Genomic DNA, 25,140 nt, shown 5'->3' with positions numbered 1-25,140 from the left:
GGTCGGTGAGTAAGTGACTGTGTGTGTAGAAGAGTTTCGCCCCTTCCGGCCGCTTGCATGAAGTCTTGCAACTCCTCACATGGATTTGCGCCGCTGACCCACGTGCGCCTTGTGTTTACGCTGCCATGAGCGCGGCGAGCCATTGGCCGCGCGGGGCTCCCGCGTGACGTCACACTCGCACAAAGGAACTTCCCCCGGGAGCTCGCGGCGGCCGCATGTGACCGGAGTAACCTCCGTGTTTACGTGACCCAATTTCTGCCGCGAGGACGGAGCACGTGCTCCTCCCCGCTCCTCGCCACCCGCCCCCCACCCCCCACCAACGTTTCCACCTCTTGCAGAAGGACAGCGAGGCGGCTCCCACAACGGCATTGGCCACGGCCGGAAGTGCAGCGAAGCGCGCTGTTTCCCCCCTCCCCACCCAACCGACATGAGGATGTCAGTTGTCGCAGTCATTGCTGGATCACCTCACGTACGCATGCGGCTTAAACCAAAACAGGCCGACGTTTTAAATTGGCGAGGGTTCGACGATGGGAAGATGTTTCGACATTTAAAACTTCTGAAAGATTTTGGCCTGGTTTGAAGCTCCGAGGAGTCACGGCACAGATAGAGGCCAAAGTAACTGCAAGTCGAAAGGCTACGGGACACCAGTTTACAATCCAGTTTATTTGAATAATCACACGCTTGCGAGGTGTTGTTCATTCGACTTCTGACTTTGTCGACTCCGGTCCAACACCAGTATCTCTTACATTTAAAAAACAACCGAAAAGAACTGTGGATGCTGGGAAACTGAAATAGCTGGAAAATCTCACCAGGTCTGACAACATCTCTGGAGACAATTCAGAGTTAACATTTCAGGTCCAGTGACCCTTCCTCAGAAGGAGGCCTTTCTGCCCTTCATGTCTGTGCCTCTTCTGGGGATTTGTTACCCCTTTTGCTCCCCATATTCTGCATACAAGTAGTTCTCCAATAACACGGTGGTTGTATGCTTCTGCGACCTCGTGCTATAGAAAATTGCTGTAGAAAATAGTGTTATAGGAAAATCACTATACTGTACAGTAGAAAGCTTGCGTTATTCAAACAGCGTCCACTATTCATCAGTCACCTTACAGCCAATTTGTGTTAACAAAATAACAAAGTGTGAAGCTGGATGAACACAACAGGCCCAGCAGCATCTCAGGAGCACAAAAGCTGACGTTTTGGGCCTAGACCCTTCATCAGAGAGGGGGATGGGGAGAATGTTCTGGAATAAATAGGGAGAGAGGGGGAGGTGGACCGAAGATGGAGAGAAATGAAGATAGGTGAGTATAGGTAGGGAGGGGATAGGTCAGTCTGGGGAGGACGGACAGGTCAAGGAGGCGGGATGAGGTTAGTAGGTAGGAAATGGAGGTGTGGCTTGAGGTGGGAGGAGGGGATAGGTGAGAAGAAGAACAGGTTAGGGAGGCGGGGACGAGCTGGGCTGGTTTTGGGATGTAGTGGGGGAAGGGGACGAGCTGGGCTGATTTTGGGATGCAGTGGGGGAAGGGGAGATTTCGAAGCTTGTGAAGTCCACATTGATACCATTGGGCTGCAGGGTTCCCAAGCGGAATATGAGTTGCTGTTCCTGCAACCTTCGGGTGACGTCATTGTGGCACTGCATAAAGCCCATGATGGACATGTCGCCTAAGGAATGGGAGGGGGGAGTTAAAATGGTTCGTGACTGGGAGGTGCAGTTGTTTATTGCGAACCGAGTGGAGGTGTTCAACAAAGTGGTCCCCAAGCCTCTGCTTGGTTTCCCCAATGTAGAAGAAGCCACACCGGGTACAGTGGATACAGTATACCACATTGGCAGATGTGCTGGTGAACATCTGCTTAGTATGGAAAGTAATCTTGGGGCCTGGGATGTGGGTGAGGGAGGAGGTGTGGGGGCAAGTGTAGCACTTCCTGCGGTTGCAGGGGAAGGTGCCGCGTGTCGTGGGGTTGGAGGGGAATGTGGAGCGGACAAGGGAGTCATGGAGAGAGTGGTCTCTCCGGAAGGCAGACAAGGGTGGGGATGGAAAAATGTCTTGGGTGGTGGGGTCGGATTGTAGATGGCAGAAGTGTAGGAGGATGATGCGTTGTATCCGGAGCTTGGTGGGGTGGTGTGTGAGAACGAGGGGGATCCTCTTTGGGCAGTTGTGGTGGGGGTGGGGTGTGAGGGTTGTGGTGGGGGTGGGGTGTGAGGGATGTGTTGCGGGAAATGCGGGAGACGTCGTCAAGGGTGTTCTCGACCACTGCGGGGTGGATAAGTTGCGGTCCTTGAAGAATGTGGACATCTGGGATGTGCGGGAGTGGAATGCCTCATCCTCGGGGCGGAGGAATTGGGAATAGGGGATGGAATTTTTGCAGGAGGGTGGGTGGGAGGAGGTGTATATTCGAGGTAGCTGTGGGAGTCAGTGGGCTTGAAATGGACATCAGTTTTTAGCTGGTTACCTGAAATGGAGACTGAGGTCCAGGAGGGTGAGGGATATGTTGGAGATGGCCCAGATGAACTTGAGATTGGGATGGAAGGTGTTGGTGAAGTGGATGAACTGTTCGAGCTCTTCTGGGGAGCAAGCGGCAGCGCCGATACAGTCATCAATGTAACGGAGGAAGAGGTGGGGTTTGGAGCCTGTGTAGCAGTGGAAGAGGGACTATTCCACGTAACCTACAAAGGGGCAGGCTTAGCTTGGGCCCATGCGGGTACCCATGGCCATCCGCTTTGTCTGTAGGAAGTGGGAGGAAGCGAAAGAGAAGTTGTTGAGGGTGAGGACGAGTTCGGTTAGGCGGAGGAGGGTGACTGGTTAGGCCTGCGGGACAGGAAGATGCGGAAGGCCTTGAGGCCATTCCGCACGAGGAAGACAGGTGTATAGGGACTGGATGTCCATGGTGAAAATAAGGTGTTGGGGGCCAGAAAATTGGAAGTCCTGGAGGAGGTGGAGGGCGTGGGTGGTGTCACGGACGTAGGTGGGGAGTTCCTGGATCAAAGGGGAGAAAATGGAGTCCAGAATAGGTGGATGATGAGTTTGGTGGGGCAGGAACAGGCTGAGACAATAGGTCGACCAGGGCAGGCGGGTTTGTGGATTTTTGGAAGGAAATAGAAATGGGCCGTGTGGGGTTGGGGAACAATAAAGTTGGAGGCTGTGGGTGGGAGGTCCCCTGAGGTGATGAGGTCATGGATGGTATTGGAGATGGGTTTGGTGCTTGGGGGTGGGGTCATGATCAAGGGGGTGGTAGGAGGAGGTGTCGGAGAGTTGGCGTTTGGCCTCGGCAATATAGAGGTCAGTGTGCCATACTACCACTGTGCCTTATGTTATAGCAGAAATACCTGGATTGTAACTGCAGGGGTACTGCTTTGGAGCAAACATCTGTTTCAAGTTTATAGTGGATACGTTATATTTTTAGGCGAGTCATTAGCTGAAGTAAACAAGTACTGACAAATTCCAGGTGAAGTGTGGAGCACTGAATCAATTTACAATGGTATTAGAAGTCTTTGTTGCTGTTCAGATCTTTTTATACCCCACTTAGCAAAAATCTGTGTCTTGAATCACTACTAATTGGGCAGGTGATAGATAAGTTTTGAAATGGAAATTATAAAGCAAAATCCACTGGGCTGTTTCAAGTTCTATTGCACTGTTAGAACGTTTAAAATTATAATTTCCATAGTTGATAGTTTTAAAGACACTTCCAATATATTCTGGAAGTTTAGATTGGTTGTGATAATTTCTGAATACTCTAGATCACAAAATATAGAATCAGAAGTAGGCCATTCAGCCCATCAAGTCTGTTCTGCCATTCATACCTAATAATCCTCGACTCCACTTTGATGCCTTTTCCTCATGACCTTTGCTTCCCATATGAGCTGGCCTTGATAGCCCTCTGTAGTCAAAAATTCTGCAGATTTATTACTCTCAGAGAAGAAATTACTCCTAATCTCTGTCATAATTTGGCAACCTCTAACTCTCTTCGTCAAAAGATGGCAGAAGCAGTGTCTGAATATTTTGAAGGCATAGATCAATAGATAAACTATTGATAAGTAAGTTTGAATGTGGAGTAATTTGATCAGCTGTGATTCTGTTCCATATTGGAGCTGGCATAAGGGCCAAGTAGCTTTCTCCTGCCCTTAATAAAATTAGGAATGTTTTACTAAAATTGTACAAGGCACTAGTTAATTCGCACCTGGAATACTGTGAATGGTTTTGGTCTCCTTATCTCAGGAAAGGTATGCTAGCACTGGAGACAGTCAGTGAAGATTCACAGGATTAATCCTAATAATGGCGGGATCATTTTATAAGAGTTGGAGTAGGTTAGGTCTGTATTCATTGGAATTTTGAAGATTTGAGAGGTGACCTTATTGAAGCACAGAAGATTCCTAGAGGACTTCACAAGGTAGTTGCAGAGATGTTGTTGTCACTTGACACGTTCTGATGCCTAAGATCTTACAAGGGTGACACTCATGAAAGACTCAATATGTGACAGTCTTCTCAGTTCTCTTCCATGCTTCATTGGCATGGATTGCAATTAGTTCTGTGATGGAAATGTATGGTCAGAGCCATTTTGATGGTGTCGGATTCCTGCGAGGTATGGAGTTACTGGAAGACTACTGCTGATTTGCTAATTTTTGCATGGATCTCATTCTCTGCACCACCTTCCTTTGTGATGATGTAGTCAACATTCTTAATGTTCTGTTGCCTGGTGATGATGGGGGAGCCTTGCTTCTGTCCAATAATCATTGTCTTTGTCTTCTAACAGATGATACATATACCAACTTTGGTGCTGTTACTCTGAAAGCTGGTCATAAATTGGTACATGTACAATTTGGCAAGAACGGGAGTGCCAACTTTGAAATCCAGTCTTGTCAACAGTAGTGTTACTGTGTGATAGCAAAATCTGCACCCAGCTTTGCTTTCCCCATGATCAAATCAACAAAAGGAAAAGGGAGAGAATGCAGCCCTGTCATACCACTATGATGCTGTTAAAGAAGTCTAAAGGAACCTATGCTAGTCTTGATGCAGCACCTGGAGCCAGGTTTTTAGGCTTGTATATGTTAATATAACACTCCAGGATGTTGTACATCTAGTGACGTACGGGAATGACTGCTGATAGATGCTACTGAAAGCCTTCTTGAAATCAGTACAATTAAATCAAAGGACTTCTCATGCTTCAGTCTCTGCGGTTTGATATTTATGGAATATTATGACGTGCTTGTAACATGATCCACCACCACAGAAACCTTCCACTTCTTCACAAACAGTACAGTGTACTTCTGCTTGCCTTCTTTTGTGGAGTACCACACTGAAGATCTTGCCAGGCATTGATACATTTGTTCAATTGTTGCAGTTACTGAGATTCCCTTTCTTTGGCAGTTTGATGATTTCTTGTTTGCAGTTAACCAGGGTATCCTCTATGGTTCAGATCTTGTTGAACAAGTCTGTGAACTCTTTTATTACTTTTGGACAACCCTCTGCTCGGAAAAACTAATTTTATAGTTTTTGAATATCAAATCTTTCCATTATGATAAGTGATAGATATATTCAATACCTTTTTTAAAGTTTGTTTCTACCTTAATTTTATATGTATACTCCAATCTTTATTGCTCTCTCTCAAATGAAAAAAACACAGTGGACAATCAGTGCATTTTCTTCCTCGTTTGAAGCCTCAGAATTATTCATCGTAATTGGGGTGTCTGGAGTCAAATTAATGCCAGGCCATAGAGACTGCTAAAGCTAGGAGATAATAAGAACTGCCGATGCTGGAATTAGAGATAAGTGTGGAGCTGGAGGAGCACGGCAGGCCAAGCAGTGTCAGAGGAGCAGGAAAGTTGATGTTTTGGGTGGGAACCCTTCTTCAGAAATGGGCTTCTTTTTCAAGGGATTCCCCCCTTGAAGAAGTTATCTTCCTCCCTACGGAAAGATCTCAGTGGATGCCATTTCTGAAAAGGTCCTGACCCAAAATGTCAACTTTCCTGCTCCTCTGCTGCCTGACTGCTAAAGCTATTTGGTTTCTTGCCAGTGAGCAGCTTTCATTTTGTGGACTGGAAAATATATATCTCTGATTTCTTAATGTTGTAATATTTGATGTAACCCATCATTTTAAAAATATTTATTCACTTACTGAAAGCACATCATGCTGGTAAGGCTGACACTTACTGCCAAATCTTAATTTCCACTGAAGATGTGATGGTGGGCCCCTTTGAGCTGCTTTAGGCCATTGTAGCAAATTCTGTTATTATAGATTGACTTACGAGACCATTTTGGAGGGCAGTTAACAGTCACTCAAATGTCTTACTCTCAAGAAACCAATTCCTAACCACTCTGAGATTGCAAACTACTGTCCCTTCTCCAACCTCCCTTTCCTTTCAAACTCTTGAAAAATGTTGTTGCATTCCACCATTGTGCTCATTGTTCTAGAGCTCCATGTTTAATTATCTGCTGTCAGGTTTTTGTCCCTACCACAACACCAAAATGATTCTTATCAAAGATACAAATGACAGCCTGGGTGACTGTGATGAAAGCAAACTATAACCTGAGATCAACTAAAACCTGTGCCTTTGTCCTAATTCTCTCAGTCACTCGAGCAGGTGAGGATTCATTAAGAAATGCTAGCATATATTTTTAAAGACAAATCAGTTACATTGAACTTGCTGGGGCAAGATTGATTATGCCAGTGTGGTCTATATCCAGGGCTGGCCCTAAAGGTCTTTTTGGCACCTGAGGAGAAATATGACTTTGGGTCGACATCCCCACCCCCACCCCCCGAAATCCAGTATAGAGAAAAATGAGCAGTCTGAAAATTTTACTTTTATTTACATGGTATTTGAAGTGGCACATCTGGTGTTCCTTTAAAACCTGGCACTGTAGGCAACTGTCTAATTTGCCTATATGGTCAGCTGGCCATGTCTGTATATCCTTCTAAACAATCGTATTTGATCTTATGCCATATAGTAAGTGGGCTTGGATAAAACTGAAATATTGCGTTCAGTTCTGAGCACTACACATTAGAAAGGTCTAAAACCCTAGGGTTTTGAAAATATTTACCAGAAAAGTTCCAAGAATAACAAGAAGTTGATAAGCTATGGTTGTTCTCTTTTTAAAGAAAATAATTTTGAGAGGAGATTTGTTCAAGGTATGCAAAATAGAGGCAGAGTAAATAGAGAGAAATTTTTCCCATTGATAGAATGAGCTAGAACTAAAAGGCAGAAATTTAAGGTGTTTGGTTCTTTCATCAAAATGAAATGAGGTGCTTTTCTTAAAAAATGCAGCCAACAGTGAAGATCTGCAGTTCACTGCCTGAATAAGTGGTGTTGGAAGAGCAAAATATGGTTCTCAAAGTGAATTGGGTAAATACTTTTAGGAAAAGGATCATACGGCTATGGTGAAGAGTTGGAGCAATTTGTAAGATTAACTGAATTGCTGTCTGACAGTTAACATGAGTTAAAAGGGCTGAATGTCTTCCTGCTGGCCTTAGTTATGATTCTAAGGGAAATATGATTCTCTTCTGACTTTCACTCGAACAGGCTCTCACAGCTTTTCAGACTAAATGGATTAATGGGGCAGGAGAAAACTAAAATGTTTGAAGAGGAAGTTTAAAACAGGCATGATGAACTTCTGATTTATCTGATTGACATTATAATTGTCTTCCATTCATTTTTGTTTCTTTTTACTGCAGGTGGTGTCATTGCATACATAAGTTCATCAAGTTCCAGTTGTAGTCCTGTCTCTTATTATAGTGACAGTTCAGAGAACAGTTTCCAGTCAGTCTCGTCTTCTGTTCCATCATCACCCAGCAGTCTTGTATCTGATAACCACATTAACTCCAGTGATATGCTTGCTAATAACTGTACATTGAAACTAGGAAGTCCCAGTAACATCCATCTTGCGTGCTCAGCTAAAGGGGATGGACCGAACACAAGTCCTTTGAGCAAATGTACCAGCGGCATTACTAGTGAGTTGATAATGCTGCAATTGTAATTTGATCTCAGAATGACAATGTTTTGACATCCAAAAATTTTTAATCAAAAGTAGTCAAATAAAAGCTTTATTTTGTGATTTGCCTGGCCACACTTGCTGTTATAATCCATTAGGTATGTGTTTTCTTTTAGAAATTAATGGAATGGTCCTTCTATGTAAAGTCTGTGGAGATGTGGCATCTGGATTCCATTATGGTGTGCATGCATGTGAAGGTTGCAAGGTAAGGTATAGTTTCTCTGAATTCGAATAAATAATCACATGACTTCTCTAAGTAGAAGAATTGAATCAAAAGGTTTATTGGCATGTTGCAATCCTCCCATAGTTCCTTGGGGAATGATTAGATTCTCTACAGTGTGGAAACAGGCCCTTCGGCCCAACAAGTCCACACCGCCCCTTGGAGCATCCCACCCAGACCTATCCCCCTATAATCCACACACCCCCTGAACACTACGGGCAATTTAGCATGGCCGATCCACCTAGCCTGCACATCTTTGGACTGTGGGAGGAAACCGGAGCACTCGGAGGAAACCCAGGAAGACACGGGTAGAATGTGCAAACTCCGCACAGACAGTTACCGAAGGCTGGAATTGAACCCAGGTCCTTGGTGCTGTGAGGCTCCAGTGCAGACCACTGAGTCACCATGCCGCCCGTGATGAGACATCTCGTTATTGTATTATTGCAGAATCATGATTTTATAATAGAAAATTAATTTAATGTTCATATTCTAGCCTGTTGATCAGGTGTGATTTACTCTTAGTTAGGCACATTATGACATTAGCATCCACATTTCTTTTGGTTTTATAAATCAGGAACAAAAGCAAATGTTGCTGGAAAAGCTCAGCAGGTCTGGCAGCATTTGTGAAGAAAAAAAAATCAGTTAACATTGCTGGTCCGTGTGAGCCTGTTTAATTGAAAGTCAGAAGAGAGTCACATTTCCCTTAGGACACAGTTCTGAAGAAGGGTCACCGGACCTGAAATGGTAACTCTGAACTTTTTCTTTTCACATGCTGCCAAACCTGCTGATCTTTTCCAGCAACTTCTGTTTTTGTACAACATTTGTTTTAGTTTGCCAAGTTAGAAAACCTGGTCTCACAACATAAATTGTTCTTACTGGTGGTGTGGGATGGAGAATATCACTTATGAGTTGCTGTAAATTTAACTTGCCTTTCAGTGCATCCTTTTAAAGATTAAGACTGGTATTTATTACAATTATGTTCATTTACTGCATCGAGAATATAATGATAGATCTTTTTGAAGTCTATGTGGACTTCCATTTCACAGTACTATTACGTAGAGAGTTCCAGCATTTTAACAGAGATGATGATATAAGTCCAAGATCGGAGAGATGTGACTTGGAAAAATGATGCTATTCCCATTGGACTGTTTAGGATGACGAAGTTGCAGTTCTCGGAGGTGCTGCTGAAAAAGCCTTGATGAGATGCTGTATCACATCCTTCATGTGGTATACACTGCAGTCATGGCGTGGTGCTTATGAAGACCATGAATGTTATTCACCTGTAGTGTGAACCAGCACCAACCAGGTTTTGTTCTGACTTGTGTTGAGCTTCTTGAATGTTGTCATAATTATATTTATCTAGTTGAGTGCAGAGCATTTCATCACGTTCTCCACTTATGTATTATTAGATGGTGGTTGGAGTTTGGTTAGTCAGAGGTGAGTTGTTCACATAGAATGACTTGCTCCAGTAATCTTGAGTATTTCTGTGGCAGGTTCAGTCATGTTTCTGGCCAGTGGTAAGAAGCAATGCTAAATGTCATCTGCTTGGAAAAGTGGTTAGACTTTATTTTCCGGCTAGCTCCTCCTGCATCCGCGAACAGATTGGTTCATTTTCTGAGGTCTATGAATTGAATATTCTACTTGTCAGCAAATAGTCCCATTTCTGACTTTATGATATGGAAAGGCCATTGATAAAACAGCTCAAAATGGTTGACTGCAATCTGCAAATAAATATTTCTTAGCTCAGGACCAAATTTGCCTTTGAGAATGTCTCTCTGTGGCTTTTTATGCTATCTGTGTGGTTTCAAACTTTTTTTTTGGTTGTATCTTAGAATGAAGTCTTTTCTTCAGGACGACTTATTAAATTGTCAAACAGGGCTCATCTCATCATCCGTGAAATATTAGGATCCCATTAGGGATATTCAAAGAAGAAATCTAAACACTCAACTACTGCCACAAGATTTCATGCTTTTAAACAAAGATGAGCTTTGTTGTATATAAAGAGAAATCAGGGAGGTATAGACCAGTGAGCCTTAAGTTAGTGGTGGGTAAATTGTTGGAGGGGATTCTGAGGAACAGGATTTATACACATTTGGAAAGGCACGGACTGATTAGGGATGGTCAGCATGGTTTTGTGCGTGGGAAATCGTGTCTCACTAACTCAAATGAGTTTTTAAAAGAGGTGACAAAGAGGATTGGTACAGGCAGAGTGGTAGCCATTGCCTGTATTGTCTTCAGCAAAGCATTCCAACATGGTTCCGCATGGTAGAACTGGTTAGTAAAGTTAGATCACATGGGGTCTAGCAGGAGGTAGCCAATTGGATTCAAAATTGGCTTGAAGGTAGGAGACAGGGGGTGGTGGTAGGGGGTTGCTTTTCAGACTGGAGACCAGTGCCCAGTGGTGTGCCATAATAATTTGTGCCTAGATGACCGTTGTTTGTCATTTTTATAAGAATGATTTGAAAGTGAATTTGGTGGTACATGTAGTAAGTTTGCAGATGACAGTAAAATGGGTGGTGCAGAGGAAAGTGAAGAAGATTTTCTCAGGGTATAATGGGACTTCAATCCGATCAGCCAAAGGGCTGAGGAGTTGCAGATTTACTATAGATAAATGTGAGGTTTGCATTTTGGTCAGGCAAATGAGGAAAGGACTTAAACATTTAATGGTAGGGCCCTGGGGACTGTTGCCATACAAAGAGATTGAACGGTGCAGATGCATAGTTCTTGAAAGTGGAGTCACAGGTAGACAGGGTGCTGAAGAAGGTGTTTGGCATGCTTTCGTGGCTCATAGTGTTGAGTATAGGATTTGGGATATCAGGTTGTGGCTGTACAGGACGTTGGTAAGAACAGTTTTGGAATACTGTTTATAGTTGTGGTCACACTTCCATGGGAAGAATGTTGTTAAACTTGAAGGTGCAGAGAAAATTTATAAGGATCTTGCTGGGCCTGGAGCGTTTTGAGCTATAGGGAGAGGCTGAATACACTGGGGCTTTTTTTCCCTGGAGTGTTGGAGATTGAGGGGTGACCTTTATAGAGGTTTATAAAATCATGAGGTGCATAGATAGGTTAAATAGCCAAAGTCTTTTTCCTGGGGTGGGTGAGTCCACAACAAGAGGACATAGGTTTAAGTTGAGAGAGGAAAGATTTAAAAAAGGACCTAGTGTTTTCACGCATAGATTGCTGGATGTATAGAACAGGCTGCCAGAAGAAATGATGGAGGCAGGTGCAATTGCACCATTTAAAAGTCATCTGGATGAGTATATGATTTAGGAAGGTTTGAGGGGGATTTGGGACACATGCTGGCAAATGGGACAAGGTCAGATTGGGATGTTACGTCAGCACAGATGAGTTGGACTGAAGGGTCTGAATCTGTGCTGCATGACTGTATGACTCTAGATGTGTTAATTCAGTCTGTTTTTTTCTCCCTTCACCAGTCCCAACCATCCCACCAAAGATTCCCTGTGTTTTATGGAATGCTGAAAGTTCACACATTTGTGTAGGAACCACAGCTCTCCATTCACTTCAACTCTCCTTAGCATTCCAGCTATTAGGAGGTTAGATCCTAAGAGTGTCTTCCCAATAGCTTTTGCCTTTGCTCCTTATTTTTGTTTGCCGCTCAATATCTAGTCAAATGCCTGCAGCTTTCCAAAATGAATGCTTTCTCCCACAACGGTCTGTGAGAACCACTAGATATCTTCCATGAGTTGAAAGTTGGAACAAATAGTCCAGCTGCTTTTCCCTCACAAAGTTCAAACTGAGATAACGTCCCCCTGCATTTTGTAGGGTGAATAATTAAGTTAGTATTTCCACTGCTTGAAGTTCAGGCCTCAATGGCTAATATTTATTTCCCCTGACTCCTTACTTGGAAAGTAGCAGCCTACACAGGACCAAATCTGTAAATATCTCTGTTCTGAAAATGAACTGCTTGCTTCTATCAACAAAAACACAGATATGTCAAACAAAACCACCTTCCAGTCAAGACTTTATCTTGAATCATCTCTGTGGCAGTGTGGCATACTTTGTTTAGTTCAACTAGAAATGCAAACAATTTATTTTGCCTTCAGCACAACCTTTTGTGCAACTGCATGAATAATTTATATTCCTAATAAATGTAACCACCTTCTTTCTGGACCCCCAAGCTTCATTACAAGTTTAGGGGTGGATCATTTATTGTTTATTGACTCTGATCATAAATAGTTTTTTTGGTAGTATAAACCCTGTATTGCTGAAAAATGACACATTTTGTTGAAACTTTTTGACTTGCAGTCTTCAGGACATTGTGCATGAATATTAATTCAAAGGGCAAATCTATGTTTACGTTACATGAGACGAGACTGCTGATTGGTAGAGGCATCACTATGGAGAATGCATCCATTATGCTGATTAACATTTAAGAGTTTTATTTAAATTTTAAACCAGGAAAATTGACTCTGATTGGTCAAGTTGTTGCCCTGAGACATGAAACAGCAAGTAGCTGTAACCTGTTTTTATTGAGCTGAAACAGATGCGTTGCATGCACGTATTCTTTTTGTCTGCAAAGCACAGGTCCTGCGTATTAACACTTCTGGCTTCCAGTACACACTGCGAGCCTGATCGACAATGCTGCATTGGCTGTCAGTACGATTTCTCAAACTGTGATCTTGTAAGGCAAACACAAGCTACCCTTTTAAGAGTATTACTTTCAGGCTTGTTTGAGTTGGATTTACATCAGAACTGTTACCAGTTTCTCAGCCAGATGTCCCTGTTTTTCTACAGTTAAAAGTTTATCTCCTAAAATTAAAAATTATATTCTAAAACACGAATAACAAATTAGAGTTTTGCAAGGCAAGGAAATCATAGACTCACGTTTCTAGTAAGCCTTTCATGGTATGAAGCACACTTGGTTTTCAATAAAATAAATCTGCCTTCCTCTGTCTTCAAGTGTTAAAGTCCCTTTTGCATTCATGCAGCCTCCTTCTGAGACATGTATATTTGAATTTTTTTTTAAAACTTGCATCAGCAAACCTGTATGTCCTTATCATGTGAGTTCATACCAGAAATAACCATACTTTGCAGCAGTTCAGGGCATGGTAAAATTTGCAGTTTGATTTTCTGTATGTGTAATATTGCATGTATAATAAAGAACTGAACTAAGAATTAAAAACAAAATATAGAAATATATCAGGTAGTGAGAACTGCAGATGCTGGAGTCTGAGATAACACAGTGTGGAGTTGGAGGAATGCAGCAGGCCAGGCAGCATCAGAGGAGTAGGAAAGTTGATGTTTTGGGTCGGGATCTTTCTGAAATGTCAACTTTCCTGTTCCTCTGATGCTGCCTGGCCTGCTGTGTTCCTCCAGCTCCACACAGAAATACCTCATTTGGCTTGTGGTTATTCTGGTGCCAGCACTTCAGCTGGAACTTTAATCTTATTTCCTTACCACTTCCTTATTTAATATTCGTCCTTTTCAAATATAGCAAGTTCTCTTTTCAAAAGGTATAGATTCTGTTTTGACAGCTATTGGTGGTAAATTATTTCCATTTCTTTAACAAGGGGACAACATTAGCAAGTTTCCAGTCCTCTGGGACCTCACCCGTGTCTAAGGACGCTGCAAAGATATCTGTTAAGGCCCCAGCTAATTATGGTTAACTGACTGCAGTGATTTGCATGAAATTTACTGTGCTTTCTGGTTATATAATAGACGTACTAACTTTAACAAGCACTAAAACAATGCTGAGAGATTTTGGCCACTTATTGTATGAAATAAAGAAAATTTGAGTGCGGTATGTAAAATTTAGAGGAAAATTAGCTTAATTTTTGGTTAACACAATAATTCCTTAATATTCAAGGGAAGTGGTTGGGATTTAAAAAAAATATAAAGGGGTCAAATTCTAATGGTTGTTGTCTGTAGCCTATCTCATTTTGTAGTCTGGTGTTGCTGGTATACTGCACTGTTTCTGTTGTATCAATTCCTATAATTTTGGTAGTGTTATATAGCATTTAAAGTAACTGGTGCATAACTTGGTTGAGTAACGTGATAAGGCAGTGTGGAATGTAGAAGGTAAGCAATGGAAAGTGTTTAACAATAGGAAGACCACTGAATCCAATGATGCACAGTTTGGCACTAATCTACAGTATCTATAGTCTTGGAACATTCACATGGTCCAGAGTCGGCTACTGCTCATTAGTCTGTGAACAGCAGTTGTTCTTCACTTGGAGGTTTTGGCCCCAGTGCTGTTTTATCGTCAGTTGAATTTCATGGAAAAACTCTACGTGATAGAGGGATTATTATGATTGTGTAAAGGACCTTGGTAGTTGGGATGGATGTGGAGTATATGCACTGGCCACAGGCTTGAGGTTTGCTTTAGTTAAAGTCCCTCAGTAAGTACACCATTTCACTTGGAGTAAGGCCAAGTATACAGTATATTGACAGGGCAGATAAGGGTTGCCTTAAGTTCTAAAGGTATTATCTTCTTTTGGTCACAACACCTCATTCCCAGGACTGTCTCCAGAAAAGGGGTCTGTGGGTTTTAGGGGGATGGGTCTGGGTGGGATGCTGCAAGGGGCGGTGTGGACCTGTTGGGCCGAAGGGCCTGTTTCCACACTGTAGGGGACCTTAAAAAAAAGGATTGTCATTTAAAATGGAATTTATGAGCTGATATGAACATTTGAAAATGTTGCTTCCTGTGTGTGCGTGTGTTGGTGCAGTCGGCAGCTGTTTAGCCCGAGTCTGAATTAATAGATCCACTTATTTTTTGGCAATGCAGACTAACATACGTCAAGTGTTTGCACAAATAGATTGGTGAGCACTGTCGTGCAGTTTCTAGTGGATATTTTCAAAAAGCATTTGTGCAAGGCAGGTTTTCTTATAGCATGTGCTTCACTTCCCCTAATTTTGACCCTTTAGAGTCTAGCACTTTTTGTGACTGTATGTTTGTAGATCCTTAGGAATGTTTGATGCCTTGTAAGATGTTAAATAATTATGCTGTAGAATAACTTCTGCAGAGAAATGAGTTTCTTTATCATGTATGTGAGAAATTATTATTCATAAGCCGATGGCCCTAGATGTGAAAAAGCTGTACTGTTATTTTCTATGGTGTTTGCCACTTCAGAGATGCAAACTTTAACCAAAACGTGTTCTGTGTTTCTCAAATTATCATACTGTGAAAAAACAGTAAGCAGCTCAAAGTTCCTTTTATATGAGTTTGTACCATTAGCAATTTGTGTTAAAAATATTCAAACTGACTAACATTCCAGCTAAGGCTCAGCAGGTCCTGCAGCATCTGTGAAGAAGAAAAAAAGTTAACATTTCAGGACGCCCTCCTCAGAGCTAGTTCAGATCTGCTGAGCTTTACCAGCAACTTTGTTTTTGTTCCTGATTTATAGCATTTGCAGTTCTTTTAGTTTGTATTTTGACTAACATTCCAGACTACTTAAAATCAATAAAACAAAAACTTAAGATAACAAGGCGTAGAGCTGGATGAACACAGCAGGCCGAGCAGGAAGGCTGACGTTTCGGGCCTAGACCCTACTTCTGAAGAAGCGTGTAGGCCCGAAACATCAGCCTTCCTGCCCCTCTGCTGCTTGGCCTGCTGTGTTCATCCAGCTCTACACCTTGTTATCTCAGATTCTCCAGCATCTGCAGTTCCTACTATGTCCCAAACCAAAAGCTTGGCAAATATAGCTACAGGCAATTGGGTATAAATTTGCATCTTTTTAAAATGTGGATTAGCTGGAATACCCTTCATTTGTTCTTACAGGGATTTTTCCGAAGGAGCATTCAGCAGAATATCCAATATAAGAAATGCCTGAAAAATGAAAACTGTTCCATAATGAGGATTAATAGGAACCGGTGTCAGCAATGTCGCTTCAAGAAGTGTTTGGCTGTAGGCATGTCCCGAGATGGTGAGTACTGGTGCAGATAGGAATAATACTTCCACTACTGTAAATATAGCACTATACACATCGGATATGGCCATACTTCAAAACATTGGAATGTATGTTTGCAATTCAGATTGTTCCACTGTAATGTTAACAATTTTTGGGGTATTCTGTTACAGCTGTTCGATTTGGACGCATTCCCAAACGTGAAAAACAGAGAATGTTGATAGAAATGCAAAGTGCAATGAAGATGATGATGAATAATCAGTTGAATGGCTACGCACAGACTGAAGCATCACAAGATGAGATCGCTTCTCCACAACTGCAGCATGAACAACTTCAAAACATTGAAGATGATGTAATTGGTACAGTGACCAAAGCCCATAAGGAAACATTTCACTCTACACAAGACAAACCAGGCAAAATACTGGAAGCTCTGAAGCTCCAGAACAGAGAGAATCTTCAGAAAAACAGTGATGATAATTGGATAATTGGTCACTCTACAAATAGCGTTAATAGAATCCACTGTTTGCTCAATGCAAACCAGCATAAATTCTCTAACACAAATCAGAGTAATAACCATATATTTTGCCCAAATGATGTCTCAGATAGATTCATAAGTAGGCATTATCATACTGTTTCGAATGAATATACCCAAAATGCAATTGCAGAAGATGGATTTTCGCAAAGTAGTGCCATGTTTGATCATTCTTGCACCACGGAAAGGAGAATGCATCTGGTAAATACATTATCTATACTTAGAAAAGGACCATCCGTTCATTTCAACATGACGCCTATTGGAATGTTTATTCATTTGAAAGTTCTGTATTGAGATCAGCTGTTGATATTATTAAGAAAGAAATTGAATTCATATTTTGTGATACCATCTCTAAATCTTACAGTTCATAATTTAAGATCACCATTTTCTTCCTACTCTTTTTGAATAGAATCATTATACACTTTTTTGTTAGTTAAAACTTTGGCTTCTGGTTTTCATACTGAATTTTGGTGATTATCTTGGCCAGGTGTGCCCGATGAGTATGTCTCCCTATGTAAACCCCGATAAATCCGAACAGGAAATTTGGGAAGAATTCTCCATGAGCTTTACACCTGCAGTTAGAGAAGTGGTAGAATTTGCAAAACGTATTCCAGGATTCAAAGATCTATCACAGCATGACCAAGTGAGCTTGCTTAAAGCTGGAACATTTGAGGTATGTATCGAGGGTTTTTAAAAATTTACAAATGCTTTGCAGTTGTCTAGGCACTGGAAAATCAGAAGTTGTGTGAATTCAGCAGTATTTAACATCTTTATGTTTTGACTAAGATAAAATACAGCATACACATTTCATGTCTTTTCATCATTCTGTCAAAGTCAGTGAGTGGTATACTTCATGTGTGCACCAGGGTGTGTTAGGCTATTTGATTGTAAGATGATGTGAGAACAAGAGCAAAGCACCTTCCTGACATCATCCTTTTCAATAGGAGCAAATGGAGAATGGATTTTTATTTCTCAGCAATGCTGGCTTCATTGTAAGTGCCTTGAGGATGGTTAGCTCACTATACTAGGAGCCAAATCCTGTCCATTTTGGTTTGTGTAGTTTGGAATGAACAGTATGAAGACCAATACATATCTCTTTAAAATTTATACTTACGATTTTGCACATTTAGAGCTTAGAACATAGGGCTAGGAACTTTGGTGGGATCACTCAAAGTGAAGAAAGGAGATCTTTCTGAAACCTTGCCTTGGAAAACACTCTTCACATCCTCTTGGAGACAGATGACCATGTCTTCCACCCATCCCTACATCCAGAGTCTGTTTTCCAGTGTGACTGGGAAAGTTCTTGACAACCTTGAATTCTGTGTCTGTGTGCTCACGTTGGTGCTGAATGAAAATCCTTGCAGCTGATAAGTACATCTTTTATGGGCTAAATAAAGATTTACCCTAACAGTGAATTATAAGGGGCATCCCACTATACCTTCTGACAACAGATCAGGGTTCCAGAATTTCAGGACCATGCTTTTTTTTTGCTGTGATGTAGATTATGAACTATTCCAATCTGAATATATACATGCTGATAATGAATTTGCAGCATGTAGCTAATTTTCTGCAAGTTTTCATTTTGGAAAGGAGAAAAAAAGGGGGAAACTGCAAAAGCAGTTGGTACTTGTGTATGAAGGCAGATGGAAAATCTAATTGAATGTTGGCCATTATTTCAAGGGGATTGGAGTTTAAGTGTAGGGAAATCTTACTGTAAACGTTCAAGGTGCTGGTGATACCATATCTTGAGTACTGAGAGTGTACCTGGTTCCCTTATTTAAGGAACTGAATTATTTCATTGGAGACAGTTTAGAGAAGGTTCACTGGGATCATCCCCAATATGGAGGGATTGCCTTACGAGCAAAGATTAAACAGTTTGAGGCTCTACTTATTGAAATTTAGAAGAATGAGAGATGGTCCCATTTAAATATATAGAATTCTTTAAAGGGCTTGACAGGGTTAATACTGAGAGGATGTTTTCCTTCAGCGAGTCCAGGACCAGGGGGCATAATCTCAGAATTTCGTGGTGCCAGTCTAGGACTGAAATGAGAAAGAATTCTTCTAAAGACTCTCAAAGCTCAGAACTCCTTACCAGATTTGAGAGAGTAGAGTCCCTGTCTATGCTTAAGGCTGAAACAGAACAGTAACTATGTTTATGGGGATTATGGGGAGAGAGTAGGAAAGTGGACGAGAGGCATGTTGGAGCAGCCATGATCCAATTGAATGGCGAAACAGGCTCAAGGGGCTAAAGGCCCACTCCTGCATCTTTTTTTTGTGGTCTTGAGAATAATCGTTAATGAAAACGTTTTTCTTTTGGAACTCCAAATATAATACTGTTATTAAGAATGGAAATGAAGGACAGATCTGTTTTCTAACTATGTTGGATCTGAAGCTAGCTGTGAAGCAGTAAATGCAGGAATGATGCCTCTAAAATATTTGGTTGCTTCCATGTTTGGAAATCAGTGGTGATAAAATAACTTGCCCCTCAAAGCATTAGTGAATCTGATTTGAAAGAAAGAAGAATTGGATGCTGACTTTGATCCGTTTTATAAAGAACCTTTGGGTGAAACAGTAGTTTTCATTAGTTAACTTGTGATATACATAAATCTTTATTTAAAAGATTTTTTTTGGGGTGGAGAAACAGTGGGCTGAATTTTCCTAGCCTGGAGATGAGGGAGAGGACCAGGAAGATCTGATTGATGACTGGCATTGGGCCTGCACCGTGACATATTCCCACTTTTTGTGTGCTGGGATTAGATAGCAGTGCTCAAAGTTTTACAGGCAGAAGGTATATTGTTGCAGCCTGATATCTCCACTAATATAACACATTTCTTTTATTGTGGCAATCATTGCACACCTACTGAAGGTGACTCCTTGGCAGCACTGACGAAGCTGAGGTATCAGCAGCAGCAATGTCTATGTTAAAGGTGCAGCTTAAGGCCCTTGCCACAGATCCTGATATTAGAACATAGTTACTATCCCTAAATGGACAGGACCTTTTTCCAGCTGGCTGTCTCTGGGAAGAATGTGCCCAGTATCATGCCATGGCCACAACTTGGTTACTGAGCTGAAACTAAAGTTAACATTAGGATTGCAACTGAACCTCAGAAAATATTTCACATCGAAATTGTACTTTTTGAAACCATTTTTCTTAATGTAAAACTTAAGATATTCTATGCCCAGTGACTTTGTGAATGATGTGCTAATGAATACCTGTTTCTATCATTGTCAGGTATTAATGGTACGCTTTGCTGCTTTATTTGATGTACATGAGCGCACAGTCACATTTCTTAGTGGAAAGAGTTATGGCATGGAGGAGTTGCAGTTACTGGGGGCAGGTGATTTGTTGATCTCCATGTTTGAATTTAGCGAGAAACTTGGTGCCCTGCAGCTCAGTGAAGAGGAAATGAGCCTGTTCACAGCTGTTGTCCTGGTTTCTGCTGGTAAGAATAGCTGCTATAATTATGTTTGTTCATACAAATTATACATAAATGCCACTTTTATGATAGTACTGTAGAAAACAATTTATTTTTCCTGTTGTGAGTTATAAATAATTTGAAAAGTAAAACAGGTCAAGAAAATATATTAAGTACCTTCTTAATACCCCTCAAAAAGTTATTTCTGCCATCATTTCTCTGACCTGAGTTGGGAAGCCTCTAAAAACAGCTATGGGGCCCATAAAGTGACAACCCAGGCTTAAAACACAGGCAGCACACCAGCTTCATACTACCTGCTCATTAGAATGACGTACTAACTTTTCATTGACTGAATATGTCAGCAGGGGTCAATATAGTGAATAGCTAGTGTCACTTTAAAACCTAGCCTATGTCTCTTAACTGGGAGGTACATTGTGACTGCAGCAGACTTTGCAAATTGAAATAAATCTGACCAACAGTGGGTTGAAACATTGAGGATAACGGTAGTATCATATATAATCCTTGTTCATTCCATTTCCCTCTCATCCCATACTTCTGATTTACAACCTTTTAAATGGTGTACTTATGTACCTCTTGCTTACTGTAGCACCACCTGACAAACATGTGAACTATTAGCAGAAGTCGGCCCTTCAAACCTGATTCACCATTCAAAAAGTTAATGGCCGATCTGCTTGTGTTCAAAATGCCACTTTGCCATCTATTCCCAATCACCGTAGGTTCTTGTTAGGCAACAGAAGCAATCTACTCCCTCCCCCCTTAAAAATATTCAGTGACGCCACGTCCATCACAGAGTTGCAAAGTCAACACAATCCTTAGGGGGGGGGGAAAAAATTCCTCTCTGCCCTAAGATGTTGACCCCCAATTTCAAAGCATTTCCCCTAATTTTTGATTCATCTCCAAGCTGAAACAACTTTTCCACATCCACCTTGTCAGGATCATTTCAGACCTTAAAAACCTCAGTCAGATCACTGCACACTCTTATGAACTCTAGTCTTTCCATGTTAAGACATCCTGCTTGTTCCAGGTATCAGTCTAGTAAAGTTCCTCTGATCCATCTCTAATGCATTTTCATCCTTCCTTAATGAACGGCAGAGCAGGCTGAAACGACCAAATGCTCTACTTCTATGTAAATAAAAAATCAAAACTGTACACGGTCTCCCTAATCACCTGCATCATTGAAGCTTAAAATCCTTACTCTTATGTTAAGTTTCTCCCATAATAAAGGCTAACATCCTGTTAGCTTTCCTGATTACTGTGTACCTACACATGAAACTTTTGTGGCTGTTTTACTAGAACACCTAGATATGTCTGTATCTCAGAATTCTATAGTTGCTCTCCATTTAAGTAATCTGCTTTTTCTATCTTCCTATCAAAGTACACAACTTCACATTTTCAGCATACTTTGTTTTACTTAACTTTGTGTCATCTGCAAATTTGGCCAGCCTGCCTTTGATCTCCTCACCTAAGTCATTGGTATCAATTGTAAAAAGTTGTGGCTCCTAATGGACCTCTAATGGACCTAACATATCAAAATGATTCAATTATGCAAACTATTTTCTGCCAGCTAGCTGATCTTCTATCCTTGCTTGTTACTACCTGTATTATGAGCTTCTATTTGCAGTATATCCTTTTGTGAACCCTTGTCAAATGCCTCTAGAAATACAAGCACAGTGCATTAATAAACTCGTCTTTATCCACAGGTCATGTGATTCTGTCAAAAGAATTCTAATAAATTGTTTAAACAAAATTTCCCTGTCACAAAAGCATGCTAACTACCTGTTTGCATATGCTGATTTCCCTACATTCCTTGCTCCTTCACTATCACATACATACGTTGCGCGGACTCCCACACTCACTGTTGTATACTCTTCACTGATTTCCAAATGTCTCTCCCTGTTGTTCCGCCACCCATCTATTCATTTCAGCTTACCTTCTCATATTTTCCCATTAAACCCCACCAACCTAAACGTCCTCGTGCGTACTCATATATCCTTATGCTCTCCTACACACGTGCACACACACTCCTGCCCTTGCCCCCAGAATCATTCCCTCACATACACGTTTTTTTCAATCGCTCATTCTGTTACTCACTCATAATCCAAGATGGTATACTGCCTCACTGGTGCCATGGTCAATGGTTGCAGGCATCCTGAAGTGGAAGGGCAGACAGATATGTGGTACATATTGGTAATGACCTCAAAGATAGTAATCTCTGGATTATTTCCAGTGACGCTTGCTAGTAAGTATAGTGCTGTTGGCGAGGCTTTAAACTATCTTGACAAGGTTATAGGATCCTGAAAGAAGGTTCAGCTGAGCGAGTTCCACAGCAAGAAAGTCAAAGTTATAGGAAGTATAGGCTTGTTAAGACACAAGGGAATTTTACAAGATTGGATGTTGTTTATTTTAATGTAAGGAGTTTTATGAACAAGGCAGATGAGTTGAAGGCTATGATATCATTGCTGTCACTGAGACAAGGTTGAGGGGGGGGCAGGATTAGCAGCTCTGTATTCCAGGACATGGGGTCTTCAGGCAATACAGGTATGAAGTGAAAGAGGATGTGACAGTATTGACCAGGGAATCGATTACAGCAGTAAGGAGGGATAACATCTTAGAACATTCTTCAAATGAAACCATATGGGTAGAACATAAAAACCAAAAAGGAGCTCTCACATTGTTGAGTGTTTACTGTAGACCCACAGTCAGTGAGAAATAGAAGGCAGACATATCGGCAAATTTCTGTGAAGCTTGCAAGTAACAGGGCATGATAGTGAGGATTTCAACTTCCCCAGCATTAAGAGGTGCAGTCATAGTGTGATAGGTTTAGAGGGAATGGAAGTCTTAAAATGCAACCAGCTTTTTAAGCCAGTACAAAGAAGGTCCTACAAGAGGGGATGGTCCTGAACTTAATTTTAGATAATGAGGCTGGGCAAGTGGTTCCAGTATCAGTGAGAGAGCATTTTGCAGACAGCAATCACAAATCTGTTAGATTCAAAATTGTTATGGAAAAGAATAAGCGGCCTGAAAATGAAATTCTAAACTGTGGGAAGACTGGTTTTAGTAAGATCAGATATGATTTGACCAAACTGGACTGGGAGCAAATACTTTTAGGTAAATCTGTCAGAGCAGTGGGACACATTCATGAAGGAAATAGGGACAACAGAAGGCTAACATGTACCAATAAAGAAAAAGGTTGGGACCAAAAAAGTAAAGGAAAGCATCTATTGAGGGATATACAGAATTGGATTAAGATGGAAAGGAGGCTTATGGTAGTCACCGAGGGCTCAAAGCAGCAGATGTGGTGGAGAATATAGAATTTGCAAGTGGGAACTTTAAAACGAAGTTAGGAAATCAAAAAGGGGACATGAAAGATAACATCAGGTAAAATAAAGGAAAATCTAAAGTTTTATATTACAATTAAGGGTAAAAGGATAATTAGGGAAAGAGTAGGTCAATTAAGGACAATGGTAATTTGTGCATGGAGTCTGACAACATAGATAGGATCCTAAATCATTGTGTTGGTATTCACGAGTAGAGGGATGATGTAGGTATGGAAATCATAGAGAAAGACTGTAATATAATGAAAGAAGTTAGCATAGACAGAGAGAGGAGGTTCTAAGTTGTCTGGCAGGCTTAAAATTAGATGAGCCACCAGGTCTCAATGAAATATTTCCCTGGCTACTAAGTGAGATAAGGGAGGAAGTAGCACTGGCAACAATTTTCAATTCCTCTCTCGCCATTGGACAGCTGCTAAAGAACAGGAGGACAGCCAATGTGATACAGGTATTCAAAATGACAGGAAAAGATAAACCAAGAGACTACAAGTCTCACCTCAGTGTTGGGGAAACTATTGGAGAGGCAGAATGAACAAGAACAATTAAGGGAGGTTATGTCTGGCCAACTGAGTGAATTTTTTCAGAGGTGACCAGGTGTGTAGATGAGGACAGTGCATTTGAGTGCTTGGGCTAGTGTTTTTGACAAGGTCTTGCAAGGGAGACTGATAGCTACAGTAAGAGCCCGTGGGATCTAAGGAAAGTTGGCAAATTTGATTCAAAATTACCTTAGCTGCAGCTAGCACAGATTCATGTTTGAGGCTGTGACTGGAATGAGCCTTTGTCCAGTGGGTCCCACAGTGATCATAGCCTTTTGCTGTTTGTGGTGTGTGTATGCGTGTGCGTGCGCGACCTGCGCCTAGAATGGTGGAGAGTTGATCCCTAAGTTTATGGGATGGTAAGTAGTGAGATATGTGTGAGATAATGCACTTTGGCAGGGGAAATAAGGGAATACATGAAGAATGTTGGGACCCTGGGAAGCACTGAGGATCAGAAGGACCTTGGTGTGCCATGTCCACTGGTTCTTTAAGGTAATGGATAAGAAAGTATGTGGGATACTTACCTTTATTAGTTGAGACATAAAGTTTAAGAAGAAGTAACTGTATAAAATGTTTGTTAGGCCACAACTAGAGTGGTGTGCAGTTTTGGAATCCACATTAATAGGAGGCATGTGATAGCACTGGAAAGGATGCAGAGGAGATTTACAGGGATATTGCTTGTTCTAGTTGTGAAGGTAGTAATGAAATTATGCCATTGTTTTCTTTGGAGCAGAGGACATTGAAGAAGGATATGACTGAGGTCAATTAACGATATCCTAGGTTGAAGCAGCTAGTGGTAGGATGTCTTTCAACAGCTCATACTGCTACTGATAATGTCCACACAGTCCATACATGGTAATAAGTTCAACTGAATTAATGTGGCTAAACGATCTTGCAGAGCCAACAGCATTTGAATGCCATGTGTTGATTTTGACAGGCTCAAACTTATTGAATATAGACAGTCGGGAATGTGTAGCAATTTTCTGATGGGTAATTGTGAGTTAAGAAGCAGCAATTTGAAAACGGAGTTAAGTTAAATTGCTATGATAGTATATAATGCAACAGTTAGAGATTCACTGATACCAGTGGAGGACAAACAGGCTGTTGACATGGAATCTGTCAGTCTAAAAGGTTGTGAAAGCAGTATCCAACTCTCCAGTGAAGTTGTCATGGAATTCTTCCTCCTCTTCTGGCCCACCTTTTATCTGGAGAAAAGAGCTTTCTGAAGACTGCCAGATG

General features: G+C 41.4%; 2 protein-coding genes across 6 annotated transcripts in view; one reads left to right on the top strand and one right to left on the bottom strand.

Annotated features, from left to right (window-relative positions):
* Positions 1 to 25,140, top strand: part of LOC125463434 (nuclear receptor subfamily 1 group D member 2-like) — a 30,388-nt gene that overhangs the window by 662 nt on the left and 4,586 nt on the right. Inside the window, exons 1-7 of one of the 4 annotated variants that reach the window (XM_048554711.2) lie at positions 326 to 812; positions 7,663 to 7,938; positions 8,096 to 8,184; positions 15,938 to 16,082; positions 16,238 to 16,797; positions 17,084 to 17,269; positions 19,829 to 20,039. In XM_048554711.2, the coding sequence (XP_048410668.1) occupies positions 7,818 to 7,938; positions 8,096 to 8,184; positions 15,938 to 16,082; positions 16,238 to 16,797; positions 17,084 to 17,269; positions 19,829 to 20,039 (1,312 nt within the window). In that variant the 5' untranslated portion in view covers positions 326 to 812; positions 7,663 to 7,817. Of the gene's footprint in view, positions 1 to 325; positions 813 to 7,662; positions 7,939 to 8,095; positions 8,185 to 15,937; positions 16,083 to 16,237; positions 16,798 to 17,083; positions 17,270 to 19,828; positions 20,040 to 25,140 lie in introns of those variants that run through there. The other 3 variants (XM_048554705.2, XM_048554715.1, XM_059654400.1) reach the window with 3 other exon arrangements.
* The window catches only part of thrb (thyroid hormone receptor beta), a 223,012-nt gene continuing 198,573 nt past the window's right edge, over positions 702 to 25,140 (bottom strand). Inside the window, exon 9 of one of the 2 annotated variants that reach the window (XR_007249830.1) lies at positions 702 to 1,014. The gene's annotated coding sequence lies outside the window, so the exon portion shown is untranslated. Of the gene's footprint in view, positions 1,015 to 9,665; positions 9,741 to 25,140 lie in introns of those variants that run through there. The other variant, XR_007249831.1, reaches the window with a different exon arrangement.

This window comes from Stegostoma tigrinum, chromosome 2 (genome assembly GCF_030684315.1).
Source record: "Stegostoma tigrinum isolate sSteTig4 chromosome 2, sSteTig4.hap1, whole genome shotgun sequence".
Classification (NCBI taxonomy): domain Eukaryota; kingdom Metazoa; phylum Chordata; class Chondrichthyes; order Orectolobiformes; family Stegostomatidae; genus Stegostoma; species Stegostoma tigrinum.
This window is presented reverse-complemented; position numbering and strand designations above follow the sequence as displayed.